The 27582-nt window shown below is 41.0% G+C and overlaps 2 protein-coding genes across 4 annotated transcripts in view; both read left to right on the top strand.

Moving 5' to 3' along the window:
* The window catches only part of LOC139141127 (probable serine carboxypeptidase CPVL), a 601148-nt gene that overhangs the window by 214883 nt on the left and 358683 nt on the right, over positions 1-27582 (top strand). The gene's annotated exons all lie outside the window — the stretch shown is intronic.
* LOC139141125 (DNA-binding protein RFX6-like) overlaps positions 6837-27582 on the top strand; it is a 29113-nt gene continuing 8367 nt past the window's right edge. The window contains exons 1-7 of one of the 3 annotated variants that reach the window (XM_070710715.1): positions 6837-7823; positions 13889-14000; positions 14936-15059; positions 20599-20660; positions 21067-21144; positions 22124-22151; positions 24573-24677. In XM_070710715.1, coding sequence (XP_070566816.1) covers positions 7619-7823; positions 13889-14000; positions 14936-15059; positions 20599-20660; positions 21067-21144; positions 22124-22151; positions 24573-24677 — 714 coding nt within the window. In that variant the 5' untranslated portion in view covers positions 6837-7618. Of the gene's footprint in view, positions 7824-12138; positions 12418-13888; positions 14001-14935; positions 15060-20598; positions 20661-21066; positions 21145-22123; positions 22152-24572; positions 24678-27582 lie in introns of those variants that run through there. The other 2 variants (XM_070710717.1, XM_070710718.1) reach the window with 2 other exon arrangements.

Genomic DNA, 27582 nt, shown 5'->3' on the forward strand with positions numbered 1-27582 from the left:
ATTAGGCAATAGTAATATAGGTATGGGTAACACAAGGGTAAAAAGAGAAGACAAAAAACAGTGGGGGGTAAAAACAAATTAAATAGGTTGTCATAACTTTCTTAACATTGTCTAAAGTGTAAAAACGGAATATCGGTTACTCAAATTCGAGTCTGAATTTTGGCATTGATTACGCGCAATAACAATATTTCAAAGTATTTGTCTATTCTGTTGGTACAGTTTGCAATTGACAACAAAACGTTGCTTGCCTTCAAATTGATTTTTTTAATTTGGGTAATTTCTTTCCTTTGTTGGAATATTTGTCTGCTCACCTGATTCTGTATGTAAATCGTGTTGTATATGTACATATATGTACTGTGTTCATCAAATCATTATTATGAATATCTTTTGAGTGATCTCCTTGAATAAATTAGTTCTAAGTATCCTATACCTTCAGAATTTAAGATTTTATGTTCAGATTTTTACCTGCAGTGCTTGACCTGCTGTATCATCATACTCTAATGCATTTATCATTGAACAAAAGAGGACCCTTGTGATTTGGTGTACACTCCATCTTCAACTTAGACGTTGTATCGATAGCTTGGTGGCTAAATTAAAAGAAAATTCTCCCCAGTCTTATGATACCGGACGGTACGCAAACCTTCCCATGCATCTCAGAAACGAACACAACACTAGCTGCCTTATGGTGGCGCCCTAGCACAACTATGTTTCCCACACGCAACAGGTGGTGAAGCGTTCTTATCTGTGATCTTAACGAACTACGCCATAGATTCCACAGTCAGAGATGTTTTCATCGATAAACATTTCACAATTTGAACTGCAGGCTTTCAGCAAACAAATCAACGGAAACTATAGTCAACTGATGCCCGGATGAGGAAAGGAGATCGGGTCAGACATGTATATACGAAAATTTACATAAAGAAAGGGCTCCGCGCAACTACTCAACATATTTTTCGTTCCATCACAGGACACAAACACACATGGTATAACATGCTTCCATGTCAGTCAAGCACAGCTTATCTTTGAGTCTAGTAATAAGTTTGTTTTCTAGAATGTCGAGGAGCCAAACCCACGGACGATTTATTTGGTAGAAACTAAAAAATAAGTAAAAGGCCACTTCCATTCTTCCAACACAACTCTAACAAAATTTATCAAATGAGTGTCTTCCGTTATATTTTTGGAGTTGTTTCAGCCGATGTTTACAAAGATGTTGTCAAAATTCTGCTTGCCGAAACATGTTTACGTGTCCAACGTTCGGCTTACACACCCAAACTTTAAATGATTTGTGTCGTTGTAATTGGGTCTCTTAAAAATTGTTGTTGGAAACGTTATTTATGGCCTGGATATACACGCTTCTGTCTCCATTCAATAGAGAAAAATGTTCCATAGGAAGTTTATAGGCAACACGTGCCTTAGCAAGACGAAATATGTGATGCTGGCACTGCCGTGTACCCGAATTACACTGAACAGGTAAATAATTTCAAACAGTCTGTGTGCGGTGTCATTTAACATGGATCTGCAATGCAAAAAAGGTGTTACTTAGTTTTGTGTGCGAATTTAACAACTGAAAATAGTGAGCTTTGAGTGAGGAGAATTGTGTTGAAATTCTCCCATTGTGTTCCTCTTGCTAAGTGATGAAAGATAGACATGCAACTGTATATGACAGTATTTATGCATGACCGTCGCGTTAGGAAATGTGTAAACAGATAATCGGCCATCAAACAATGGAACAACATTCAATGAGCGAGTCCTAGTCTGCGTTCACTTGGTTTAGAACAGCGATTTTAAAGAGTTACAACATGTCCGTGCGAATCACTTTTTTATATTACATATTATGAAAGTTCCTTCGTCAAATGTGCGAAAAATTCAGCATTTACTGCTGAATCTGCAAGGTAGACTGGATGCAGAACAGCAAGCTAAACTCTGTCGTGTCGCGTTCACCAGAATTGTACGATTGGATATAAAACAGCTACAACACATGAAAGGACTTCACATCGATGACTTTTAATCACCATCGTTTATGTATAATTCCTATACGAAAAGTAAACGGGTTTCTCGATTCCACCAACAGTATTGAAAAATCACCGAAATCCTTCCCGCATGGTGCTGTAACCTATTCCTCGCCCACGGTCCAAATCTAAGGCAGAAGTGACCTTTGCTTGGACTTTTTTCGGCTCCATGATTCAACAAACCCCGCCTCGGCGGTTTCCGATTGCGTGCGAGGGAAGTCACGTGGCCAAAACGAATGAGGCTTGTCAACAAAGCGTAGGATCGATAGTATTACATGTCATGCCTGTAGCGTGGGCGCGTTGTGATAATAATTACACAAACTAAACTAACTTTGGTGAAATTCACCTTTCTTTTAACTTCCTTATTTGCTTAACAACTCATAATATTGAACTGTGTCCCCCATGCACCACCTTTCATTAAGCAGACCTTCCCATGGACCTCCCAGCCCATAGACTTGCCTGAAGTCAGTGTACTTAAACTTTAGCAAATAGGGTCGCGTTGATGATGGTGTGATCGCGAAATCGTGAACAATCGCGTACGCCCGAGCAGGATACAAAACCAAAACTTAACACAGGCAAAGATACAGACAAATGCAAAGGTTGTCTATTTCCGTCTGTGTACACTTCACCTTATCTCATACATTTTGTCTCTGGCTGTCTCTGCCTCCATCACTCACAGTCAGTTTTGAAGTCAGTCTGATTCCAAAGTCATGGACCAGCAACCTTCTGTACTTTGATGTTCTTTCCAAAACACGAAGTTTCAACAGATACGAACAGATTTGCCCTCGACCACCCGTCTCCCCTCTCCTTACTCTCTGTCTGGCTGCCTCTCTCTCCCTCTCTCTCTCTCTCTCTCTCTCTCTCTCTCTCTCTCTCTCTCTCTCTCTCTCTCTCTCTCTCTCTCTCTCTCTCTCTCTCTCTATCTCTCTGCCCCCGCAGCAGTTTTAGCAATCGTTTACTGAGCCAGAAAACAGAGATGCATTGACTCATAACATTTACAATTGGTTAAATTAAATCGTCTGGGGACATGCAGAAATATCTAACGAATTTGTCTTTAATATATTATATGTTTGTTCACTTCGATTAATTGGCATGAATTTCACATAATAAACTGTGTAAACCTAACATTGTTGTCGAGTCATTCGCGTTAACAGCCTACGTCATCAGAACTTCCGTACATTTTCATACGTTATTCCGTTTCTACAAGCCTGTTGCGCAACTTTTACGTCTGTATCTCATTTTGTTTACACTTTTGAAAGAAGACAGGCGATCAGACATGTCCTACAGTGTGGACAATAAGCAGATATGTATCAATAATTGGAAAAAAAGAATGGGGCACTGTGTCAGATACCAGAAACCGTATTTTTCATTTGTCTCGTCGCGTTTAGGCGCCCATAAATCAATTAAATTGTGAATTTTTCTTTTCGAAAGCAAGTGAACTTAAAAATTCCATTGTATGCTCTAGAACTATAACGAAATTGATCTTTGGAAAGATGAACTAGTTCTATTGACGCCTAAAATTCTACATGGATTCATGTGATAATGTCTTTTGGTCCAGTGTCGTGTGAGCTATGAGGTTTCTGGTGAAAACTTGACAGGCAAAGCGTTCTGCTTTCAAATATCCTGTTACGTACACGAAATAAAGGATTCATAAAATCCTTACATGTAGATAAGGGTAACAAGGTATTGATAAGGTATTGATACTAGGGTTTATTTTACTTAAAGGCCTCCAGAAAATAATATGAAAATCTGAGAAAAATTATAATACTCCAAAATGTTGATCCAAACATAGACTTGTAGAATAATTCAAGCTTTAACTTCCTCCGGTAAAGCTTTGAAAACTGATTTGCAAATATTTTGTAAACGGTAACGTTAAGGGGCTGCAGTGATAGTACCATCAAGAAAAGCTGTTCTGCAAAAAGTGTCCAAAATTCGACTCGACACTAATTTTTTTCCCGAAAATAGACTGTAAAGGCATGACCGCGTCGTCACTTTGTTCCACAGGGAAACAAGGTATGATGTGTGTAAAGTGCTGGCATATCATTTTCCGTCACGTCACCTTGACTATTTCATCGATACGTTTCACTATGCGACAATGCAAATCAATTTAGAGTTATACTACGGTGTGGTAATAGTTTAGCCAAAATTGTCTTAGTTTCTGGATTTTTGGTGAATTAACACCATGTCTGTGTTTATATTGGTATAACTCTGCAGCTTGTGAGAATTCACTTTTTGGACGCAATAAATTTGTTAATATTAAACTCCCTTAATATCAAACTTCTTTAGGTATGAACTGCCATGCCGAAAATATCGCGGACTCCGTAATAAGACGGCGATGTTCGTTTTTGTCGCACCGTTAACATTCTACGGACTCCGTTATTATGACGAAGATGGTGCGGGGTTCTTCCGGGTTCATTCTGACCGATCGCCGCCAGCTTTGAAGCTGTGTTTTATTGGCTTTAGAAAGTTGCGTTTCACCCGACAAAGAAATAACTGGCTTTGTTGCTGTGATGTTTCACTCCCTCCTTGCATTTATGTCAGTGTTTTTTCGTTTAAAATTTGCATTGTTCTAGCAATACAATAATGTGTAATATTCTTTGTATTTTCATTTTTTAGAATATGCATTATCAGATGCTTGGGCAATGCCTTCGAAGGAATGGCTTGGTTATATGTGCGGTTTTTCCTTGAGCTGTTGCCATGGAAACAGCTCGTGTATGTAGTGGAGGAATTACAGAATGTTTGCTGTTTACAATAAACTTAGACTGGTTCGAGTTATACACCACTTGACGCGCCGACGATGATGAATTAAAGCGAATTGCACCCTTGAGCTTGACTACGGCGGGAAGGGTTAGCAAATACCGATAAAGAGAATAAAACAACATGGCCCAAGCATCACGCGGTAACTGCAAACACCGTGTATAAAGTGTTCAAGAATGAAGATACAATAGATCTCTCCCTGGACGACCTTGCACCGATACTTGTGTACCCCATCGGCACGTATGTCATATCCCTTGCTTGTTACACTCCAAGTCCCGCCAAGGATTACCTGGCTGAAAAAGGCAATTCTGACAGAGGCCTTTAAAATAGTTTGCCAGGAACCAATATGTTGGCCGTCTACTTTGCAACCCGGCTGCCATAGCATGCAGACTCGCGATACATGAAGTCATAGGCGTATTGAAAGAATTAAATTGTTTGTGTATAGTGTTCTGCCATTTGTCTAATTGTCTACACCATCCTCTGTCGCTCATATTAGCCATCGCAAAAGTCAAATTCAATATTTCCTCGGCAAATTTGTAATTTCATCTTAATCGGCTTTTCCCTGTCGGAGTTGATTTCATCGCCCGAAAAACAAATGAATTCTTCGGTGTGGATCAAGGCTATCAGACACATTTTGCCTCATCGAGATATATGCTAACTGTGTAATCAAACTTCATAATTTAGTCCAGCCGCTTCCAGGATTGCCTAGCAACGGGTAGATTTGCGCACAAAGTGGTCGCCGGTATCTTTTTTATCGTTTTCTCTCCGCTACGTGACTCTGTTACCATAACGATTTAGGAAGTTGTCGAGGGGGGCAATTAAGGACACCAGAAAGAGCTCAGGCAGGAGAGAATGGGAAAACAAGGAGGTACAGAATTGAAAATCGTTCAAAGAGATGCGACGCTTTGTGGGTTGAAAAGTTTAGTACGCGCGACTACAAACAGACGCTAACGCATATTCCGATATTTATCTCCAAGGCCCTAGAAGATGCTGAAATTTTGGAGATAGGTTTTTGTTTTGCTCAGAAGTGTTGTCGGATTGTTCTATCTTTTAATGAATAATTCCAAAGCCGAAATGATAATGCTCTCCTGAAAGCTACTGGCCATGCTTTGAGAGAAGAGCTTTGAATGGCCGCAAATGAGTTTTAATATTTCTCTGTTATCTAAACGCGGGATCTAATAATTACCACACAGGGTAAATGGATTCTAAATTTGCTTCATTTGCATAAGATTTAAAGGAATTGCACTTAAATCGGAGGGAAACACGACCCTTGTCCGCCCATCAACAAACATCGGACATAATCCGCCCACCATGATAGACAGATTACGTATTTGTTAGAATTAGACGCCTGTACTAGAAACCCACACAGCACATTGAGATTGTTGATAACGTGGTCAGTTATCACTGTCTATCAAACGCTGGCAACTTGCGTGGCAAGGTCGAAAAAAATTCCCCACATGTAATCTGTCAACTCCTTCATTTGGGGATGAATGTTGGGCATATGACCACTGTGTTGTGGTGTGATAATACACGAAGAGAAACACCTAATTAATTTGTCGTTTACGGACGTACTAGAGGTGCGTCCACGCACACTATGGATTTGAAGCTTCTTGTTATTGGCAGGTTATCCGTATTGTTCAAGCTTACATGGGCAAAATAAACCTGTTTTTAATAAACATGAAAATGTCGACAAAGTGACTTTTTATCGGTAAAATCGGTATCGCTCAACCCGTAGATGTTGGGAAAAATACAGAGAATATGGCTTGTTTACGAAAGGTACACGAGTACACACTCAATGGACACGAACCAATCTACAGTACCCCTAGTTCCTCGGTGAAAACGGCACGAATTCACATGAAATTACACAGCAAGCTTATTTTATGTTCAGATTATTTAATAGCATTTTGGGTTATCCCTTGAAGCGTGGTATCGTCAGACCAATTGGTTTGTCCGCTTTCCACGTGTACACTTTACATGATAAACATTGACATTTCCCCCTGTTACCTTTAATATCAAAGAAGTTAGGGTGGCTCATGCCGGGATCCAATAAGTTCGAGCTCAGGTGTTGCGGACACTTTGCCCGATGAGGAATACACCATTTCGAATTAGGGGGGATCTATGTACTGGTCATCGCTCGTCGGAAAGGGAAACTCCTATTTTTACGTTCAGGTCTTGCCAATACTTTTCGTATTGCTTTATTCAATTTTGGGAGGAAAGACAAAGAATTTGTTCTGAATTTCATCTCTATCCCACTGGGCGCTTAAATTAATATGTCGTAGTAGCATCTTAAATCTGTTTTTGGAAAATGGAATATTCCACTAGTTAGATGTCCATTGTTGACCGTAAATCATGACCAGCGATGTGAAACCATATTCTCTTTAAACACCTTATCACATTGTTATTTTTCACGCCTTTCCTCCAAAACGCTGCATCGAGCACAGGGATAGTACTTGGAACGGTAATACAACACCCGTGCACGGGAAAACATCGTCGATGCTGTGCGGTACATGGTATCTTGTCCGGTACCCCCTCAAGGCTGACCCGGTCCGTACAAGTGAAAATATTGTAGAGCAACGATCAATCGGACAGGAAGCGGTGCAGGTGCATCGTTGTGAGTTCAGGACCAAAGAGCTCGGCAAGTGCTGTGACCCTCAAGGAAAATCCGTTCTCGAAAAAAACACGAAAGCAATCTAGAAAAAGAATATTAATTGAAGTGAGCATGTGGTGAGTTCTTAATAACCAAAAGATTTCTTTTTTAAGTTGACTGGACACAGGCGTTGATAATAACAGTGTTTGAACGAGTCGGCGTCCTGACGTAGAGGTGCTCAAAGGTGTGAGGAATCCCTGCAGATATGATGGATACGCTGAGCGGGGTAGCGTCGGCGGCGTTCAGCATCTACGGCGTACACTCTTCGGAATCCTTGGCCAGTCAGGCCCCCTACACATGGAATCAGGAAAGCAGCCAAGTTCATGCACTTCAAGACCTCAATGTCCAAGACAACAGTACTACTTACAACGAAAACGAGGAGGAAGACGAGGAAGAAGACACACAAAGTGGTGAGTGTGAGCATAGAGAAAACACAGTGCTAGGTTCATGCATGGAGCTAAAAACGTTTCTAGATCCATGTTCCATGGTATGAGAAAATATTCTTTTGGATTGTCATGGAACTTTGCGTGGAGTAAACGACGAGAAACACAGAATTTTTCACTAGTGGAACTGGAAGGGAGAAATAAATCCATAATTTTTCGAACTGTTTAAACGAGGCTACATACAATTATTAAGTTGGATAATGGAAAAATTACATACATTTAATTCTCGATAACGTGTAGAAAACAGACTTATAAATCAATGAATTGCGTATATCTATAACGTAACAATTCGCAAAACCCAATGCCTACCAATGTGTTTTTTATGTTTTTGTTCCTGGCGAGACTTTGTATAGGGTGGGAGTGTGGGTTTAATTTCTTCCCTTTGTTTCTGACGGTTGTTTTTGCTTCAATAAGTGGTGAGTTTTGTGTGGTCTTTGTAGTAGTCATGAGTTGCATTCAGTGGAGGTAATGCTCTGAGCCTCCACTTTTGTTAAATGTGTTGTATCAACAAAATGGCTTCCCGGCAGAGAATAATAGAGGGGGCTGTGTCAAAAAACGCTTTATCTGTGTTTACGTTGACACTGAATTTTCGAACGATTAGCCTAATTCTGCTGGCACAAAAGACCAACACGACGCTCTTCCAAAAACGTGCACATTAGCTATAGCGGAGACGTTTCTTACCATTAAAATCTTTACAGGTATTGCAGATAACCACATATTAATAATTTAGATTAGCTGGGCGTATTTTCGACTAACTAAGACAGAGTAAGAGCGGGAAAACAACAAGTGAGAGAAATCTGTAGGACTGAAATATTCCTCTGAAGATCAGAGACGGTACTTATTTAGCTGTGGCCGCCTAGAGACCTTGCCTTCCCACATTCGTCAACCACGTCTGGTTTTCGTTCTCAGTCATAGCTCTATCTGAACTCAGACTGTGTCTCGCTTCTACCTCCATTGACTGTGATAGATACCCAGACGACAACACTTACTAACGGACCGGTGTAGGTGGGAAGAGTGTTTGCACTCTGTGTGGCTTCAATGAAAATAAAACGTTTTATCTATCGAGAATGCTGAATCGTGTCTGCATACGTAACCTATCCAGACACCTACGAAAACAAAAACGGCGGCTCTTAAACACTGTCCCCTACCGCTCAAAGCTTTGATAACAAAATGCAGCATCTTTCCGATATATCGTTTTTGGGATTTTATTTTCCGACATTTGCATGGACGTAAAAATGATCTCCAAGGGACCATGGACGTAATTACGTCCGTGATGGGACGAGGAAGTCACGAATCGCAACCTGTCGGTGTCTATTCAGTTTCGATTCATTTCGGCTCATTTGATTTGATAGACAACAGCCAGAATGTTTACAGCGATCCAGAAGGAAATTTAGAAAGCCAAGCTAGTTAATACCGTTGGGTATCGAGAAGTGACGGAGAAAATACTCGTACGATTCACCGCCATTGCCACGTGACTACCCATGATATAGACAGAGACAAATGAAACAAAATTACGGTAAATTCAACTTTTCAGGTATGGTGGGGTAAAAGAGTGGATAAAGTCATTGCATTTCATGGAAAATGTGGTATCTCATGCAGATAGAATAAGGTGTTCTACCTTCATTGGTATCAATACATTACTGTATAAGAATAAGTGAAATTCAATGCAAAATAGTGTGAACAGTGGGACTTTCCAACAAGTGCTTATATACTTTATTTGACAGTAACATAAAATGAGAACGAGAGATCATGAAAACTCACTATCGGTCGTACATACGTTCATCAAAAATTCCTCCTAAGACTTTTTTTATTCATCGAGTAAGAAACACATCGAAACAATTTTGTTTCGAAAAAAAAATAGATGGGCGAGAATAACGGTAATTTTGTGTTAATAGATAGTATTGTCTGTTTTAAGAGACAACACATATGCGACTGGGATACGATCTGGCTTCTATCGCCATCATTGAGGGAAGTACTTGTCCCATGGGCACTCGAGGGTTGCAAACAAACGGTTGGAAAAACAGTTTAGTCCAGGCGAGTGCCACCTCATTGATGGCCCTAGAGCAATCGACACGTCACCAATGAACCAACACAGAGCAAGGGTACAATCGACTTAATCGTCCGTCTGGAAAATAATAACTTCTGTTGATCCACTTGTCTATTAACATGTTATAAATCTCCAACTTAGGGGTTCTGATGGCTGTCTGACATCTCTCGGCCCTTGTTGAAGTGCTTCAGCTTTCGCCAACAAATCTCAAGATGTGAGAAAGTGTCTGATTTTTCAAACTTTCTGTGTTCGTTTGGTCAATAAATCGAAGAAAATAGAGTAATGGGGAATTTAGAAGATTTGTTGGCGCTGAGATCCCGTTTATGGCTATTTTATCGCTACGTTCATCGGGGATCTTTTTCAAAAACTTGACGCATCTTTAGCAGATCACCATCAAAAACCGAACTTTTGCAGCACTTTTTCAGTCTATCGAGAACAGTTCTCATCTTGTTCTGACAAACTGCCGCGCGCAGACTCAATAACCGTTTCGCCAACGTGTCCCCGGTTGTTTTGATCTTCGTTCCGTTATTGTTTCCTCTGGGACGATTTACGAGCGGGTATAGATGTTTGAATCGTCGCCCCCTCCCCATTACATTCTGAATTCAGGCCCGTCAGGATCTGACAACCCCCTCCTCTTTCTATGATCCCAAGCAACAGAATCAACACGAGGGGCAAGTCACCTGGGTAGCGCGTCCCCGACTCCACAGGTAGCCCAGACCACTGCTTGTATTTTCGCGCGTCTCCACCCCTTGGCCGATAGATGCGATAAGGAGCTGTCTGGAGTTGTATAGTATCCTGGCAACGTGCTCCTTCTCCGTCAACTGCAAATGTTGTTCAGTCGTAAATATGTCGGGTCTTCTGGAGTTGTTTTTCTGCCCTTCGAGTCCAGCCTAGTAATTATTATAGCAACGACCGGTGGATTAATATCCATTTAGTGAACTCCACAGTACGTGGAGCGGTCTCGGCACGAGTGATCCCTTAGCGTGTAAGAATGTTAAAAACACATGTACAGAACACACCGAAGATAAAAATGATTTACCCGCCGTCTCTCTTTGACCACATTTAATGCATCTCATTTAATGCCATGTAACGGCGATTTAACATGTTGATAAAGATGGCACCAAAATTGGCATGCGTTGAAATTCATGGGTTACTTCGTCATCACACACTGTCAACGCTCCCCCCCCCCTTATTGAATCAAATTCGGGGTGAACTTCAAGTTGACGTTGGAGGATTTGCAGCTTGTTGAGGATAATTATTAAGCCATAAAAATCCTAATTTTGGTTTAATTGCCACCGAAAGGTGTTTACACAGAGACATGAGCGAACACGTTCCCACTTTGAAGTATCCGTGCATCGCGAGGTCCAAGTACATGGGCTAGGCTAGAGAAGAGGGCGAGTCCGCATGAGTAGATCACGCCTTTATCTGAATGTAAGAGTGTAGCTCCCGTTGTCCGTTCCCTGCATAGTAACAAACAGGACGCGCACATTTCGCGGATACTCCCGGCCGGTGCAGGTATGTCTCCGATTGCACTCACCAGATCCTTCACAATTTTCACCTGCATTGCAGGAGGAGTGTTGCCAATCGTAGCGATTGCAAGCCAGCAAGACAAGAGAAAACAAAAAATGAGCACGTCGTTCTTGTATTAAATGGGTACACCGACGTGATCATACCCTCTGGGGGTTCCAAAAATGAGAAGAATCATTATTTTGAAAGCTAGTGTATATTTCAAACTTACACGACAGACGCTTATGATTCTCAACATTCATTGCATAGCATGGCAGCAAAGATTAAACAACTACAAAACGAAGTACATTTTAATAAAATGACCATATTTCAAAATATCGGTTTTTTCCTGTGTACGACTAGCAAGGTAGCGTCACCCGGGCTTATCCGTCGGTACGCACCGTCGATGACCGTATCAACTCGCCACGTTAATCACTCTTTGTGTTATCACATTTATCTAAATCGAAAAAATACATATACCTTTATTCGATGCAACCGGAGCAAGAATGCTCAATTTCGACAGAAATGTGAAAGTTTCACCGATTTTGTGTTATCACGTGCCAAGCTGGTAGAAAGCTATCGGACCTTATCTTTGAATCTAAGCAGTGTGGAGTGGTTGATCGTAAAGATTTATTAGCTCATATATATCGTGCCCATTATTGATTTTTGAACCTTCTCTTCTGTGGCTTGTTGACGCCAGATATTGATTTGTTTCGGCCGAACTTAATCATTTACGTGTTTGATAGACTCGGCTGAGATAAATTCTTACCTGTTCAGTTCATTGGGTCATTAAATGGTGGTTGGTATCTCGGAGAAGGTTGAGCTTGCCACTGTCCGACACCGATACAACTCTGCGTTGCCATCCTCACTGTGTAGTCACGGTCCCAACAATATAGCGATACAGGCAAATCGTTCGGAACAGCTTCAACTTTTCTGCAAGTTTAATTTTTTTTTTTTTGTTTATGTTATTTTGTCGTTCACGGTCTCATTTTTTTCAAAATTGATACGGTAAGTTTGCTTGTCGCAAGGACATATGTTCCTTATCATTTTTTCCATTTTATTCACAAACTTTTTCGTGTACAGGTTAACGAATGAAAACCTTTGTTCTATTGTTATCGACGCCTGCAGATGTTCTCCTGACCAGCGTTATGAAGGCCACCAAACAACATTTTTCTGACAAAATGTCATCGCTAGCGTCTACCTATATTTGATAGCAACATCTTAGTTCTAGCACGACTTTTAATAACATACTTTTGAACAATGGATTTAGTGATTGAAATGCGAAATAAAGCAATCTCGAGCAAAATCAAATGTTTTCACGAATAATTTAACCGCAAGCCCGCATCAAGTGAATATTCACTCGTCTGATATTTTTTTTCGATAATTAGTTTTCGGATGTCCTTAGCTAATTACTGTGGTGTCACCCGGCAATGTTAGATGAAGGGCGCCAGGTCTGTAGACACGCTCGGGACCGGACGCTTTGACGTCTGGGGTAGTTCTGTGAAAGTTCCTGTTTGAGAAAGTGGAATCTTATTGCAATGGCCCACACCGGGTCAATAATGGCAGCTAATACTTTATCCCTACACTCTTTCGGCTAACATGTATACTTTCCTAATGTTTTCAAATTGAATAATGACGTAACGCACAGAGTCACGGCGGAAGATGTTTGCCGTCACACTGTCGGAACCTCTGAAATGAACGTAAGGCGATTTACCATCGATTGACAAAAGCCATCGTGTTTTTCCACTTGTATGCTTCATCCATTTTGTACACACATTTCCCAATAGCTTACATCCCTCAACCTTTTCGTTTGTTTATCAAAGCACCACAAAATTTCCATCTTCATTCAACAGTCCCAGTTGTTCTAAATCAGCACAGGACCTATTATTTATTCATGGCGACTGGTTTCTAAAAGTTAGAGTCGAAGTTCTATGGAGCAGGAAAGATCAGTTCAACACAAAAGACGCGCAAATCTGTTTGTATTCGGGGCCTGTGTATCTTTCCTTTGGCTACACCAAGACGAATTCCAGACCTTTTAGACCAACTACAAAGATTGTAAAATGGAAAAACAGAGTGTAGAGCGACAAAGAAATAGACATCTCCTTACCCCTCTCTGTCTCTCTGTGTCTGTCGTCGTCTGTGTGTGTCTCTCTCTCCTTTTTGTTTGTTTTCGCTGATAATAGTGTAATGGAGCTCAAAAATCACAGATACACACTTTGAAACTTCCAGTAACCACAATAAAGAGACATTGGATATGAAAGAGTAACTTATCGTGAATTGGACAAATCCAAACACGTCCTCAAAACTAAAGCCTTTGCTAAGGCACTCGTACGATAATGTATACAGATCTCATTGTGTACAGCGTACTTCTGTCTACAATCATTATATCGTCGTGGAGTCTTTGTTCAGTTAATCTCCAGATTGCCAATTTCAACCAAAATAAAATATTTACCTTTCCATTTTCTTCTGTGAATTGCAGAGATGAAGGAGCACGTGGATAAAGAAAACGAGGAGAAAAACTTGAGCAGTACTAAGCTGACACACGAAGAGCAGAGTAAAAAGCAGTCACAGATAGCGGCTACCTTAAAATGGTGAGTGGATGCTGTGAGCCAGAGATCCGTGACTCACGTAGCTACATTTAACCACCTGCATGCAGTGTGTCCGAAATAGCGTCGTTCCCAGAAACAACAGGTGGTTGTTGCAAGGGAAAGTTTTTGTTTAACTTTGCCATCAGTAAATGCTTCATTGGATACTCATAAAGAAAGTAAAAAAAATAATAAAGGCACTACAGGTCAACTTCTCATGCAAGGATTAGTGTTTGGCATCATATGCATGCATACCTAATCTCTTAACTTTTAACATTTACTTACACCTTAAATGGATTAACACATCAGAATCTTCTGCAATGTCTCCTAATTTTTGTTATGATAGAAAATATACCTGAGCCTAATGATAGCTAAATAGTCTTTTAATTGGCAAATGCGGTCGCCTAAAATACGCTTGCTAGCGAAGTAAACAGTGATTGGAGCCCGTGTGGATTCAGAGGTAGACCGACTAAGACTCAAAAGTTAAACTGTTCTCGGTGACAAGTCAGTAAACCAAAGTGTGAAAAGTTTGAGTCTTTGGCCATGATATGAACATGACAATCTAACATTCATTTCCAATCTATCAGATAAAATTGTCACGTTAAATGTGTCGAGTTACAGCGAACACGGCACTGTACGTATACAGTCCATTCACACCATTCACAGTCCATTCTTACAGGGAGCTAACTTCAATCCGGTTATGACTTTACTATTAAGATAAGCAATGAACTTCAAAATAGACCTTGACTTTCTTTATGCCTGCTAATCAATCTTTGGATTTGTGAAATGTCACTAGCCAAGTCTGTTCAGGACGCGATCGTTTTCGAGATGTGTTTTGATATCCAAATAACGGGTCAGCGCAGCGAGCAGTTATTATCTCCTTACACAGCCAGTTAGCGGTAATTTACCCGATGATTTTGTGTTTTTTTCTCGGTCCCCAGGCTGGCAGAAAACTATGAACGTGCAGAGGGTGTTTGCCTTCCTCGCTGCGTTCTGTACACCCATTACCTGGACTTCTGCAAGAAAAATAAATTCACACCGTCTGGTGCTGCAACTTTCGGCAAGGTAGGTCGAACATGTTTGCAATATTTAAGAACTGGTTTTTTTTTGTTTGGGCTTTCTTGTCCACTTTATTTTCTTCTCCTCTGAGTTTGTCATGACTGCGAAAAAGCGGCATAAGACGGCGTATTTTATGACATAGGTGATACGGGGAGCGGACTGACGGTGGGTGAACCAGTAACGCGACTGAAATATGCAACAAATCTCTGTTTGAGTGTGAAATCATTTGTCGCCAACGAGAAATCGATTTTCGCGTTGATACGACGAGAATGCCATTTCCACACGTCAAAACGTTGACCTGCTGAGACAGTTGAGCGCAGTCTTGGTTTTGGGTCAGAAACCCGCCATCCTTGTTTTACCGCTGTCTTCATCGGCCAAAACAGTGACACAATTTTCTATCCATTCTAAACTTCCTTCGCAAAAAAAACTCGCTCTTGCCGATTATTGGTTAAAAGATTGTTGAGATGACTACTGTAATAGTTTTAATAGCTTGGCACGAAGAATCCGAACGAACCTGTCCCAACACCAACCAAGATAAAAAAGTATTGATTTTTTTCCAGTGGACCCTAGTCTACATTTCAGTGTAACTATGGTGACATCAACCAAGTCGACTCGTTGTAAAAAAAAACAAGATTATAGCGCCTAGCCTTGTCAAACAAGGTTGCAGGTCTTCTGGTTTGACATAGTCAAATGGTAATCAAAGTTGGTAACAGAGCGGGCACATTATCTGGCACAGTTCAACGTAATGTGGGCTTGATACCGTCAAATATCATTGCACTGATTAAACAACATTTCTTCATAATTTACAATTTCCTTCAACGACGAATGGAAATCCTTGATGTCAATGTTGCTACGAATAGAACAAACAAATAGACTAGTTACGAACAGAGACGGCTACTCGCGGGGTCAGACGAACAACAGTTGACTGTTTATGCATCTTAGTAACTATTACCACCACCTTGGTATGCATGCCCCGCTCGTCACAATTTCAGGTTGAAACTTTCCAAAGACTCTATTCATACGACAAACCTGGCCTGTTTGCTCGGATCTCCCCTCTTTACAATTTTATTGGGACATTTTTGTTGTTATAATAGGTACGAAATTTGCTTTGAGTAAATTCTGCTTTGTAAGACAGGCGTCAAGGATGTCTCAGCGCTACGGTGATCTATGTTCCACTCCTTTAAGGTTCTTTGTCTATTCTTTTTTTGAATTCTTAGACCCCTATTAATTTTTAAATAATCTGTAAATTGTAAAAATATGAAAGGCTGAGAAAATTCTACATGAGTCAAAGGAAATCTCTGGACAATGTAATCGTAATCACATCAAACCGTTAGGACATACAACGCCAACGGACGCTATTTCCGAAAAGAAAATTGTAAACCCCTACACCTGATTTAACTAAGGAATCTGTGGATGTTTGGGTTTTTTTGCCACGGCGTCCATGGTAAAATAAAACTATGAAATACGTCCTTCAAATCCTTCCCTGCCCCCAAAACGCATAAAATTTCGCGTAATCACTACACATTTTATTTAGGAAGAAAACACGGCGGCTTCCAAAAAGTTTCAAACTTGTGAGACAGAGCGGTAGCTTCAAGAAGAAGGCGTTCAACGGTCTATTTAGGAAAGTGTGCAGAATACTTGTACCAGAATGTCGCTCCAGCCGATCTGTGTACCATTCCAATGAAATTATGATTGTTTCCTTATTAAATTCCCCAGGCAAAGCAACAAGGGTCCGTAATTTCATGTTATTACAATTTTCCAATCGTTTGCTTTACATAGGAATGTGCACATCAGGTATTGATCTATGCGTGCGCGAATATTTTTTTCACAATATTTTCCGGGTGGGAATATTTCGGCTCCCTCTTTTGTAAAAACGTTCACGTCAGATTTATGATCACATTCAATTATTGAATTCGTTTCGGCCTTTTCCTCATGAATGCTATAGGAGGCACATTCATACGGCATTCCGTGACCTGTTTGAAATCAACTTGGTGTCTCCGATCTTCAAACTGCGGGTCGGGATTATTTGAAAATGTCCAAAGGCAGTGTAGACTTGAGTAAACGAAAAATGTAGCCTGTTAAATAGCGAGGAATTATTTTGGACTGTTATTGACAGCGTAATATATTTTGACTTTAAAAAGTATCTACAAAATGTCTTTGCGTGACAGCGGACTCAATTTTAAGAGTGGATGCTTTACTCCCCAGCACCAACCGCCCAATCTACCAGCTGTACTACCTGCCTCTTTAATGTCATTAAATTACCACATACGTACGCAAGAAAGATGTATCGTGATCATATAAATGTCAATAAAACTAATACAATGAAGGAAAAGTTAGGCCGATTTCACTGGGAAAGAAGTAAAAAGTGTGCGAATTTTGAATGTAAGTTTTCATGTTCTCAGAGGCAAGTGTACGAACACCTGTTCGGTGAACAATCGACCTACTATATTGTTTTTTACTGTTAAAAGTTGTCGTGACTAACTTCCGCAATAACAAGACCGGTAAAAATCACAATACATGTATTTATTCCAGGATACATTTTCGCAAACGTTCTTTCTAAACGTCAACACAAGACCTCGCTATCAAAGGTGTTTATGTTTTCGGTGTCGATGTACATTTTGACTGCACGCAAACTGTTCTCCGCCACAAGCCGAAATACCGTACATGTTACATGCATAAGTGCATAACTATCTATATTTGGGACAGTGTGAGACGACTCCCCGTGATACTACGGGACGAGTCTCCGTGACACTGCGGGACGAGTCTCCGTGATACTGCGGGACGACTCCCCCTGACACTGCGGGACGAGTCTCCGTGATACTACGGGACGACTCCCCCTGACACTGCGGGACGAGTCTCCGTGATACTGCGGGACGACTCCCCCTGACACTGCGGGACGAGTCTCCGTGATACTGCGGGACGACTCCCCCTGACACTGCGGGACGAGTCTCCGTGATACTGCGGGACGACTCCCCCTGACACTGCGGGAATAGTCTCCGTGATACTACGGGACGACTCCCCGTGATACTACGGGACGACTCCCCGTGATACTACGGGACGACTCCCCGTGATACTACGGGACGAGTCTCAGTGACACTGCGGGACGAGTCTCTGTGACACTGCGCGACGAGCCCGTGATACTGCGGACAGCGTCCCCCCGATATAAGGTCCAAATATGTACGGTTGGGTCTTTGTCCTGCTGCAAGGTAACAGGTGCTCGTCGAACGTAATCAAAACCCGTCCATTACCGATACCCACTCTTATCTTTGATAAAAACGATTTGCGTTGGGTCTACAAGGTACGGTTGCAACATCACTTTTAAGAATTGTTCTCTTTTTACGTCGACAAAAATAGCTATCTCTCATCTTCTACGCGTGTTTATTTTAAGAGTTTTATTGTGACCGTGACAAACAAAACATCAAAGGGGCCCAAGGTAACATATTGTACCTCTGCATTGACAAAAATACTTCTAGCTGAAAAGTTCACATCAGGACGAAATTAAAGATGTTCGAAAAATTTCCCAACGAATGAAACTGTTTTTAAATGATAAATTATTCAAGCTCTTGATAAACAACATTCAAACATGCTTCCGTGCTCGGTTTTTCCATTCTATTTATTCTTATCATTCAATTATACTGTAACCGTTATGTGTGTAGCGTACATTTTTAACAAAACATAGTGGGTAATAACGTCGCCAACAATGATCTTTGGTGTGGGGGGGGGGGGCGTTTTCAGATTTCGGCTAAAACATGTCATTCAAAAGAATGCCTTTCCCGTTCAAGTTGAATTTCGATGGCACTTGACCGTTGTAACTGTGAATAGAGGCAAGTTAGCAATCACGTCGTTGTATGTCGCCGTGGAGTTAGTGTGTATCTGTCCTAGCGTGGAGTGGGTTGTCGATTGGGTTTTTACACCATGCAAACATAACGGGTTCAACTGAATTTTTTGCAATGTTTCGTACAAAACCTAGGAACCACTCATCTTTAGAAGAATAACTTGTGAAGGGAAAGGGAGTAAAATGAAATCAAAAGCAGTTCGTTGTGAAGTTGGTAAACATCTACATCTATTAATATGTTGAAGAACTGGAACCGCAACATATATGCGTTCACATCGTTATCAGCAGATGCCTGTTTTAAAACATGCTGAAAGTCATCAATGGTTTTCCTAGCGTTACATTTCTACGCTAATTTGGGAGATCTATATTTGTCGACCCATATCACAGACCACAGACCCAGAAAAAGACCAGGGTCCGTGATCAAACATATCAATATACACGTAATTTAATTAACCATAACTTTGGTGCGAAGCTGCAGTGGCGGTGCCTGGGAACGTTGGTCCCAGCAAGGCAATCCCTTCTCTTTAATGTAACCCTAAAAGTTTTTGTCGTTTGCTTTTTGTCCAAATGTTGATTTTCAACCATTCCTCCTTTTGTTTATATCTGAAATTTATGACAAAACGTCAGTTGATTTTTTATGGTTGCAAATTGCTCGGAGAAATTGGAGATTTGATCAAGGAGAGATTATAGACCCTATGATTGTCCCATAGACCCTATGATTGTCCCATAGACCCTATGATTGTCCTAAATTTCCCATTATTCAGCATTGAATCACGACCATGTCATAATTACCGTCATGTCACGATAGGTCTGCCTACGTTTAAAAATATTTGTATGAATTCCTTTTTGAAACGGATACGAATCTACATCGTTGACTTGTGATATATCTTTTACGTGGCACCACGTTGCCGTTTGCCCAAACGTAAACCAATCACCAACAGTTGATCCAATTGCTGAGATGAAAATTATCAGCACCACACCAAGTTCAATTCGTTTAATTTCAGTCGTGATTAGATACAAAACGATCGGTCAGAGACTTTGTTTTCTAGCCCACCTACATCTGACGGTACGTGAACGACGTGGTTTTTCTCCGGACAAGTCGACTTACAATCTTAATGCCCGGCACACGCCTGAGAACAGCGGCGAGCAGTTGCCGGGGGAACGTCACCTAGGGCAACCATCTTTGATCGGGAGGGCAAACACGATAATGAAATATTTAGAAAACAGAGAGAAAACAACAAGTACAGATGTGTATCAGTCCACGATCAAGGGATTAAGTTTCACCGGCCACGATCAAATACAGTCTGCTTTAGGAGGGACGCTGAAAGACAAGGCGGTTTTACCAACAGTGTATACGCCGCTTACACAAATGGAAGCAAGGCGTGGCTTGGCCGATAAAGCATTATATCATGTCCTTTTCCTTGTACAAAGAATATAATATTTATCAAAACAGACAATTAGTAACGGTTCATATCAAGTTAAAGCAGTCTGGGTTGATGATCAACGGTTTATTTGTAAGTTTCATGGGCACAAAATATTGTAGGTTTCTTCGGACAAGGAAGGCATTTGCGAGGAGAAATATTTTACTTGAATCGCAGAAAAAGTACAGCAAAGGAATTAATTGAGATTGGGCTAGTATTAATTTTTTTCACTAATTGTTGATAGCCTGTTTGTCTCCGAGACTGAAAAGTCTAAATGTCTCTCTGGTAGGTTATCAGACAGAAATTCCCAAAACTCACGACCAGAAGACTTGGCACCAGAGGACAATCCAAGTAAGTGTCATACCCATATATTTTCCGAGTGAAGAAAATCGTTCTTTAACATTTCGAGGGATATAAAATCCATTTCGAAGCATACCATAATTAGCCACAATTTGTGAAGTACTGGTTTGTAAGTTATAATATAGCTACACATACATGCATGCACACATACATACATACATACATACATACATACATACATACATACATACATACATACATACATACATACATACATACATACATACATACATACGTACATACATACATTCATACATACATATACAGTGTAATGCGGACGAACCGTCAGCGTTTAGACGTCTTACCCTTATAATGAACTGTTTCTCAATTAGAGGTTTCTACACGTACGATATTTCACATGTAAGAATATTCACAATTCTCCATCTTTACTATCAAGGTATCATTACTATGGAATTGGCATCAAAGAGACTTCCATATACTACCATTCTGTGTACTCTGGAAGGGGCCTGACCAGGTAAGTCTCGTCGCTGGCGGCGCTATTACACCGCGACAGATAACGCGTTCCTGTCCGAGCAACTTTGGAGGACATCTTAAAATTTTGCTCTTAATTTACAATTTTGAGAGCCACTATTCCACCTACACGAGACAGTAAAGATATTTGAGAAAGGAACAAATTTCCGGTATTGAGGGGACATGGCTCCTTTGTGTAGGCCTGGGATCAAGTGAAGAGCAGGAATAGGTTCAGGATTGGGGCCACTTAACGTTCATTGGGGGCATGATTAAGCTTATATATTGCGAAGATTAAACACTTGAATCTTGTTTAATAATCAAACTTGGGGAAAAGTTTGTTTGTGAGTGTACACCGCCGTGGGAGGCACGGTATGCGATATCGATTGTCACAAGAGCTCTCGAGCTGACCCCGGATGACCCAACCTTTAACCCCAGCGGATTTGGGCCTTTCATTTCAGTCACACTCTTCGGTTGCCCACAAAGCAGATTCCGAAATGTTCACAAACTAGAATAAACAAAGTGTCAGAAATCATGAAGCGGGGTCACAAAAATAGCGCCATAAATTTGTGAGCAAGTTGACATAACAATCGATGCTGTATCCCCCGGGCTGTTCGGGACACATCGGGCGCCTCAGCGACTGTGAAACAAAGAATGTTCTGCAAGAAATGAAATGTCCACAGAACGTTCCAAACTCAAAGTTAAGTTGATACCATAGCTATTCAATAGTTTCAATATTGTAAGTTTTGCATGAAAGGAACTTCAATCCAATGCGGTGTCCGAAGCAAACTATAACACATATAATCAAGATATCACGGATTTTTAGAGAAACACAAAAACATGATGAAACACTTAAAATTAAGATAGATGATAAAAAATCTTATCGTAAATCATCATCCCGAAATTTGAGGTTCGTCTTTGTCAGATTTTAACCTTTGAAATCGTTTTTATTCACACACTTGTTTCTGCCTATTTCTCTTTTGCAGATTTTCGGGTACAAAAGTCAAGACCGAGGTAAGCCAACTCTGAAAGTTTCTTGCTAATTGTTATTTTTCGGTTCCCAGTTCGAAAAATTGGTAACGGGACAGAATTTGAAGTTGTCAGAGCTACATTCTGACAGTCGCTTTGGCAAACGAAAGTAAGAAGGGGACAGGGCACTCTCAAGTTAAACTGTCTTAAAATCAACATATCTGTGCTTTTACTTGTGCGTGTGCGGGATTTTTGGAGATTAAGCGGGAATTTGTAAATGACTAAAATTGCCGACTGTGTAGACTTGTTGGACTCGGAGAGAGGAAAGGGCGGCAAAATTTAATGGTAAAATATGTCGAGGGAAACATCCTTCTCCCGGTAAATGGTTTCCAACGTTTCAAAAGAGGAACAAACAAGACAGCTATTGCTAGTGCAGTACTGGTCTATATATTTGATAAACTAGAGTGGGCATTCTTGGACAACTGGGACTACCAACGCCGTTGCTGGGAGGATCCAATCTCATTCTTTTCGTCTCAGTCACCACAGCAACAACAGGTGTTCTCACGTGGAGACCCGAACGCATCCAAGACGGATATTTTCTATTGCATCTTAAACATTTTTTTACAAGTTCAAGTCGACTAATGGAAATTTTGTCTGAGCGGCTACATGACAGCTTGCGAAAATCGCGCTTCCCTAATGACACGTACACCTGTCATACTGCACTTAAATAAAAAAAGGAACCAGGCAGTTAAATTATCAGTGGTGCATCGAGGAGCAAATAAAAAAAACCAGGGCATATCAGAAGTAACGATCACTGAACAACGCTCAAGTCACATCCCTCGCGTCAAAAATCCCACCCGAGCTTGCAAAAACACGTCCAGAAGCTCTCACTTGAGTTAAATCTGAAGTTTCCAATCGGGGTTGGCTATGATTAATTGAAGCGTTCGGAGCGGCTTTTTTCAACTGATTTGTTGACCTGGTCCTCCATGTTGATAAGGGAAAATGCAAGATTGGCTCTCCAAGCAACGCTGGTATCTGATCGATATTTTTGTTAGGGTTAGATTGCGATAAAGTCCTAACAATGGCAACGTAATTATGGCTCTGTCACGCCACCGACCTATCACGATTTATAGGCTGTAGAAATGACCACTATATACTGATAATTACTGGGCTCGGCGACTATCGCAAACTAGCTACACGTTTCACAAGATCATTATACAAAATAAATTACAACATAAAGTGTCGCTGGCTCGGTCACATTTATTAAATAAAACGCCCTTTTTGATCCTTTGGGTTAATCAATAATTGTGTGAATCAAGACTGGACTTGTAAAATTGTCATTGCTCGCGAGTTGAAAGTTTGAAACATTTAGTCCGAACTTTTTTGCTCAAGTGGTTGATATTTTGCTTTCAGGCGGCCAATAATCGACTCGGTTTCACATGTGATGCGGGTTTGTGACTATCCCGTTGTTGACGCGTTCTCTCTAACAACAAGGCGCGTCGGCAGTTGGCGAGGAGAATTACGAATCTGAAAATCTGCACAATAAATGTTACTTCTCGAACTCAATTATCAAATATTTGTCGATCCAAATCCTGCATTCGTCGTTTTCAATATTTAGCAGCAATTACACCGACAAAATAGACGTGTCGGCAATAGTCTCATTGAACGGTTCGCCCTATCCGCTTTCTTGAAATAGATCCGACTAAAGCCGGACTTCTTGTGCTTAATACCCTTTTAACAAAGGAGGGATTTCGCCAGGAATGGTGATGTATAATTTATTATTGGCAAAACCAGCTATCCAAAATGAAAAACGGCGATCGAAATAGTGACATAATCTTTTTTCATGAACAGGTGTGAGCTCAACTCTATAGAAAGCCCACAAAATCCACATAGCAACTCAAACGTGCAAATTCTTGCGTTCAGCCGGGTGCATTCCGCGGCTAGTCGGGGAAAATTTTGAGAGGCGAAAAACAGCTCACTTGTTGTAAATTCCAGCCGCATAACCCTATTTGACTCCATCGGTTGCCAAGCACTCGCGCCTAATTAAACGCATCCGGTCGTCATAGCGATGGGCACCAGTGCGCTCCGAGTCAGTAGTCGGTCGTAAGGGATGGCGGGTTTCCTAGCAGCAGGCACGGTGGTTTATCCAAAGGTGTAGCCAAGAGGGATGAAAATGGTTAAGCATGTTTAGATGGTGATGATTTTTACACACAACATACCGCAAAGTCTTGCAGTAGCGGGGCTGCTGGGCTGCCAGGCACACTCGCCGCTTTCATCTTTGGACAGACACTTTTAACACGCCGGATGTTTCCCGTCACAGGGATCCGGACGACTATTGACATGAAATTCTCAAAGTCACATTAAACTGCCATCGGCTTACACCGATTGGGTAACCATGGGCAATTGAGCCAAATCAGTGACTTGTTTTTTGTGCAAAAATCAATTCTTTGTTTTATTCTCCACCAGGGAACAAGCCGAAAGTATTCATTAAGTTCGAAGACGGGGACTCTACTTCCAGATTTCCCGGATGCCAATAACCTCATTCTTCCAGACTCAACTCCGTGTGAGAAGGTACTCAATCAGAGTTTTGTATTATACATGCTGAACTTTGTTGTTTTGCCAGTAGCGGGCTCCTGATTCAACAGGCCAGAAACACATGCACTCACAAAGGCGCCGTTCTGTTCAACACTATACTGACTAAAAAGTACTGTAGCTGGCTCATGGGAAGACAAGAAGGACACGTAGTGTGACAAGCACGGAAGGAGATACTGTGAGAGACAAATATATATCACGGTAGAGGGACATGTTGACGAAGCTGGGGGCAAAAGCAAGGCAGGGCCGATCACGGGTTGACACGGGGAAATAGAGAAGGTCGGACAGCAGTAAATCATAAATCGTTGATATGAATGCACCCATTCAAACTATGAATATCAAGCAACCAATTTTTATTTGCTGACTTTTTTGGGGTTTTTTTTATTCTGAGCCGCTCGGTAATTCATTCCGGGTTCGTACATCGAATATAGCGACGTCGACGGCTGTAACAAAGCTGGCTGATCTCACAACATGAAGTGAAAATGTCAATGATAATCAGTACGCCAGCTAAACAGATAAGACTGCAAATACATCACATCCAAACCTGTCTGGGAATAAAAAAAAAACAAATTAAGTACATTTTAATCGACTGAAACTAACGAAACATGTTCATGATAACTCGTTGTGGCATGTGGACATCGCGGAGACGCCATATCATCATCATCAGGTGGAACCTGTGACATAAGATTATCTGTGTCATCGCACGATTTATGCAAACGATAAAGTACAAATCCGGGCAACCATGTTTCAAAATGACAGTTACAGTACGAGTCGTTTGCATTAGGGCAAATCAAAATACAATCCATAACAGATATGTACATTGACAGTCTACAATACATAAAGTTGCTAGGAATTTAGTCCAATACTACTCCGGGTCAGAGCTAAATGACCACTTGATACAGTGTATAAATAACCGCTCACACTAGTACTAACAGACTCTAGCTCATATTTGTCCGGACAATTCCTACTCAGTACATAGGTTATTTTGATAGACTAAGCCTAAAATGACTACTCTAGATCTCCTATTGACTTGCAAATTTTGACCGCCTCAGTGAGAACAGAGGTACGCATGTTTTTCAAGGAACACGTTCCTGTGTTTGATTGACAGTTGGTACGTTCAAATCGTGCAATATCAAGGTGATGGTTGCTGGTTATCTCACACCATCTCGATGCACCTGGCCTGGCCCTGATCATGAATACGAATGCTCTATTTATTCTTCTGGACATCTGCACACAATTCTGTTGCGATAATCCGATATACAAGCAGTGTTCTCCACAAATGAAAATTAAAGGCGGGCGGCTAATTAGCATATTTATTTGCATAATATTTGCATATAATTTACATATCACCAGGGCTATTCACAAGGCATTCCAGTGATATACTTCTGACATTTTTAATATTTTTCTCCATTCAGCAGTGATAAATGGCAAGCTATACAATTTATTTTTAAATTTAAATCCTTTTTATTTACATTAAATAAATAATAAAACATCAAAAGTGAAAAAAAAAAACATTGAACTAATACAAACAATACACAATTTAGTAAATATATTGCACAATACCAACATGAAAATTCAAAAGTAGGCCAACATGAGAAGTAATCAGTGTTTGAAATAATCGGTGGCAAATGGTGGCACGTTTTCATATGACCCTCTGTTACTATATGATTGTCTGTAGCCCGATTGGTAAAGCCATGAACGTCTTTTTTTACGTGCGGCGTCCATGACAAGTTGATACGGGACTGAATATTTGCACGAAGTTACAATGCGGAGTCAGCGGAGCATGCCTGCAGAGAAACATACGTTGACTTTAAAACTCTATTCATAATAAAGAGAGGCCCGAAAAAAAATGATACCAGGTATTTCCAAGAGAAAGATTTGAAATTTCATCGACTCATAGTTCGGCAAACGTACAAAACTTTGACAACTGCGCGGCGTAGGCTGCCATGCATGTTTGTGTGGAGCACGCTGGCGCTCTTGATCTCGATCACACGCGACCTTTGAACTATACAGTACAGAACCCTATGTACATAGCTGTTGTATTCGGATGATCAAACGAATGATGATTTTAGCTCGTGCAGTTTCTTTTTACTTCATTTCATTGTGCCTTTAATATTTTAAAACGGTCATGGATTTTGAAACTTGATCAAACGCAACTGCTTCTCAAAGTCAATCGAGTGAATCGCATGCAAGTTACGAATGCGTGACAGGAAGTGACACACATTGCTTCAACGTCATGTGGACGTACACGGATCTCAAAATGGCTAACTCGGCTCGGATACGCAACGACCTGAACACGCGAAGTACCATACTTTTTTGCATCTGATATTTGTGTCAACCAATCGTATGATTTTAGCCACATCTGATCGAAATCACTTTTCCTGACCTTCGGATCCTTACAAGTACGAGACATTGGCGGCAATGGTAGTCGCCTATAGTATCTTTGACTGATGAGTGCCCGCTGGCAAAAATGCAACACCGAGCCTTGTACCGTGTCCGTTGTATGAAATGGACGGTGTCTGTACGGTACGGTCGGCAGCTTAACACATTTCAAGCTTTTTAAATTGAAGTCTTAGCGAATGTTCATCGGCACTACGGCCGTTTCACACTAAAAGGTCGCTGAAATAAAAGCGTGACAAAATCGCCGCTGAGAAACAATAGGTCTTCAACCACATTTACTAAAGAGTATCGGCGGATATGAAAGATGATCGGGCAAAAAAATAAAGGATCGGGGCCGATCCTGTTAAACGGCCTGGGGAGAACATTGAGGATTGCATGCAGTCGCAAAACAAACCGACAGATGTTGTGAACGGCCCTCTTTATTACACGACGTTGTCAGTTGCTGTCATTTTTATACAATAGGCTTTCAGATATTGTTCGGACA

The sequence above is a fragment of the Ptychodera flava genome, chromosome 9 (genome assembly GCF_041260155.1).
Source record: "Ptychodera flava strain L36383 chromosome 9, AS_Pfla_20210202, whole genome shotgun sequence".
Classification (NCBI taxonomy): domain Eukaryota; kingdom Metazoa; phylum Hemichordata; class Enteropneusta; family Ptychoderidae; genus Ptychodera; species Ptychodera flava.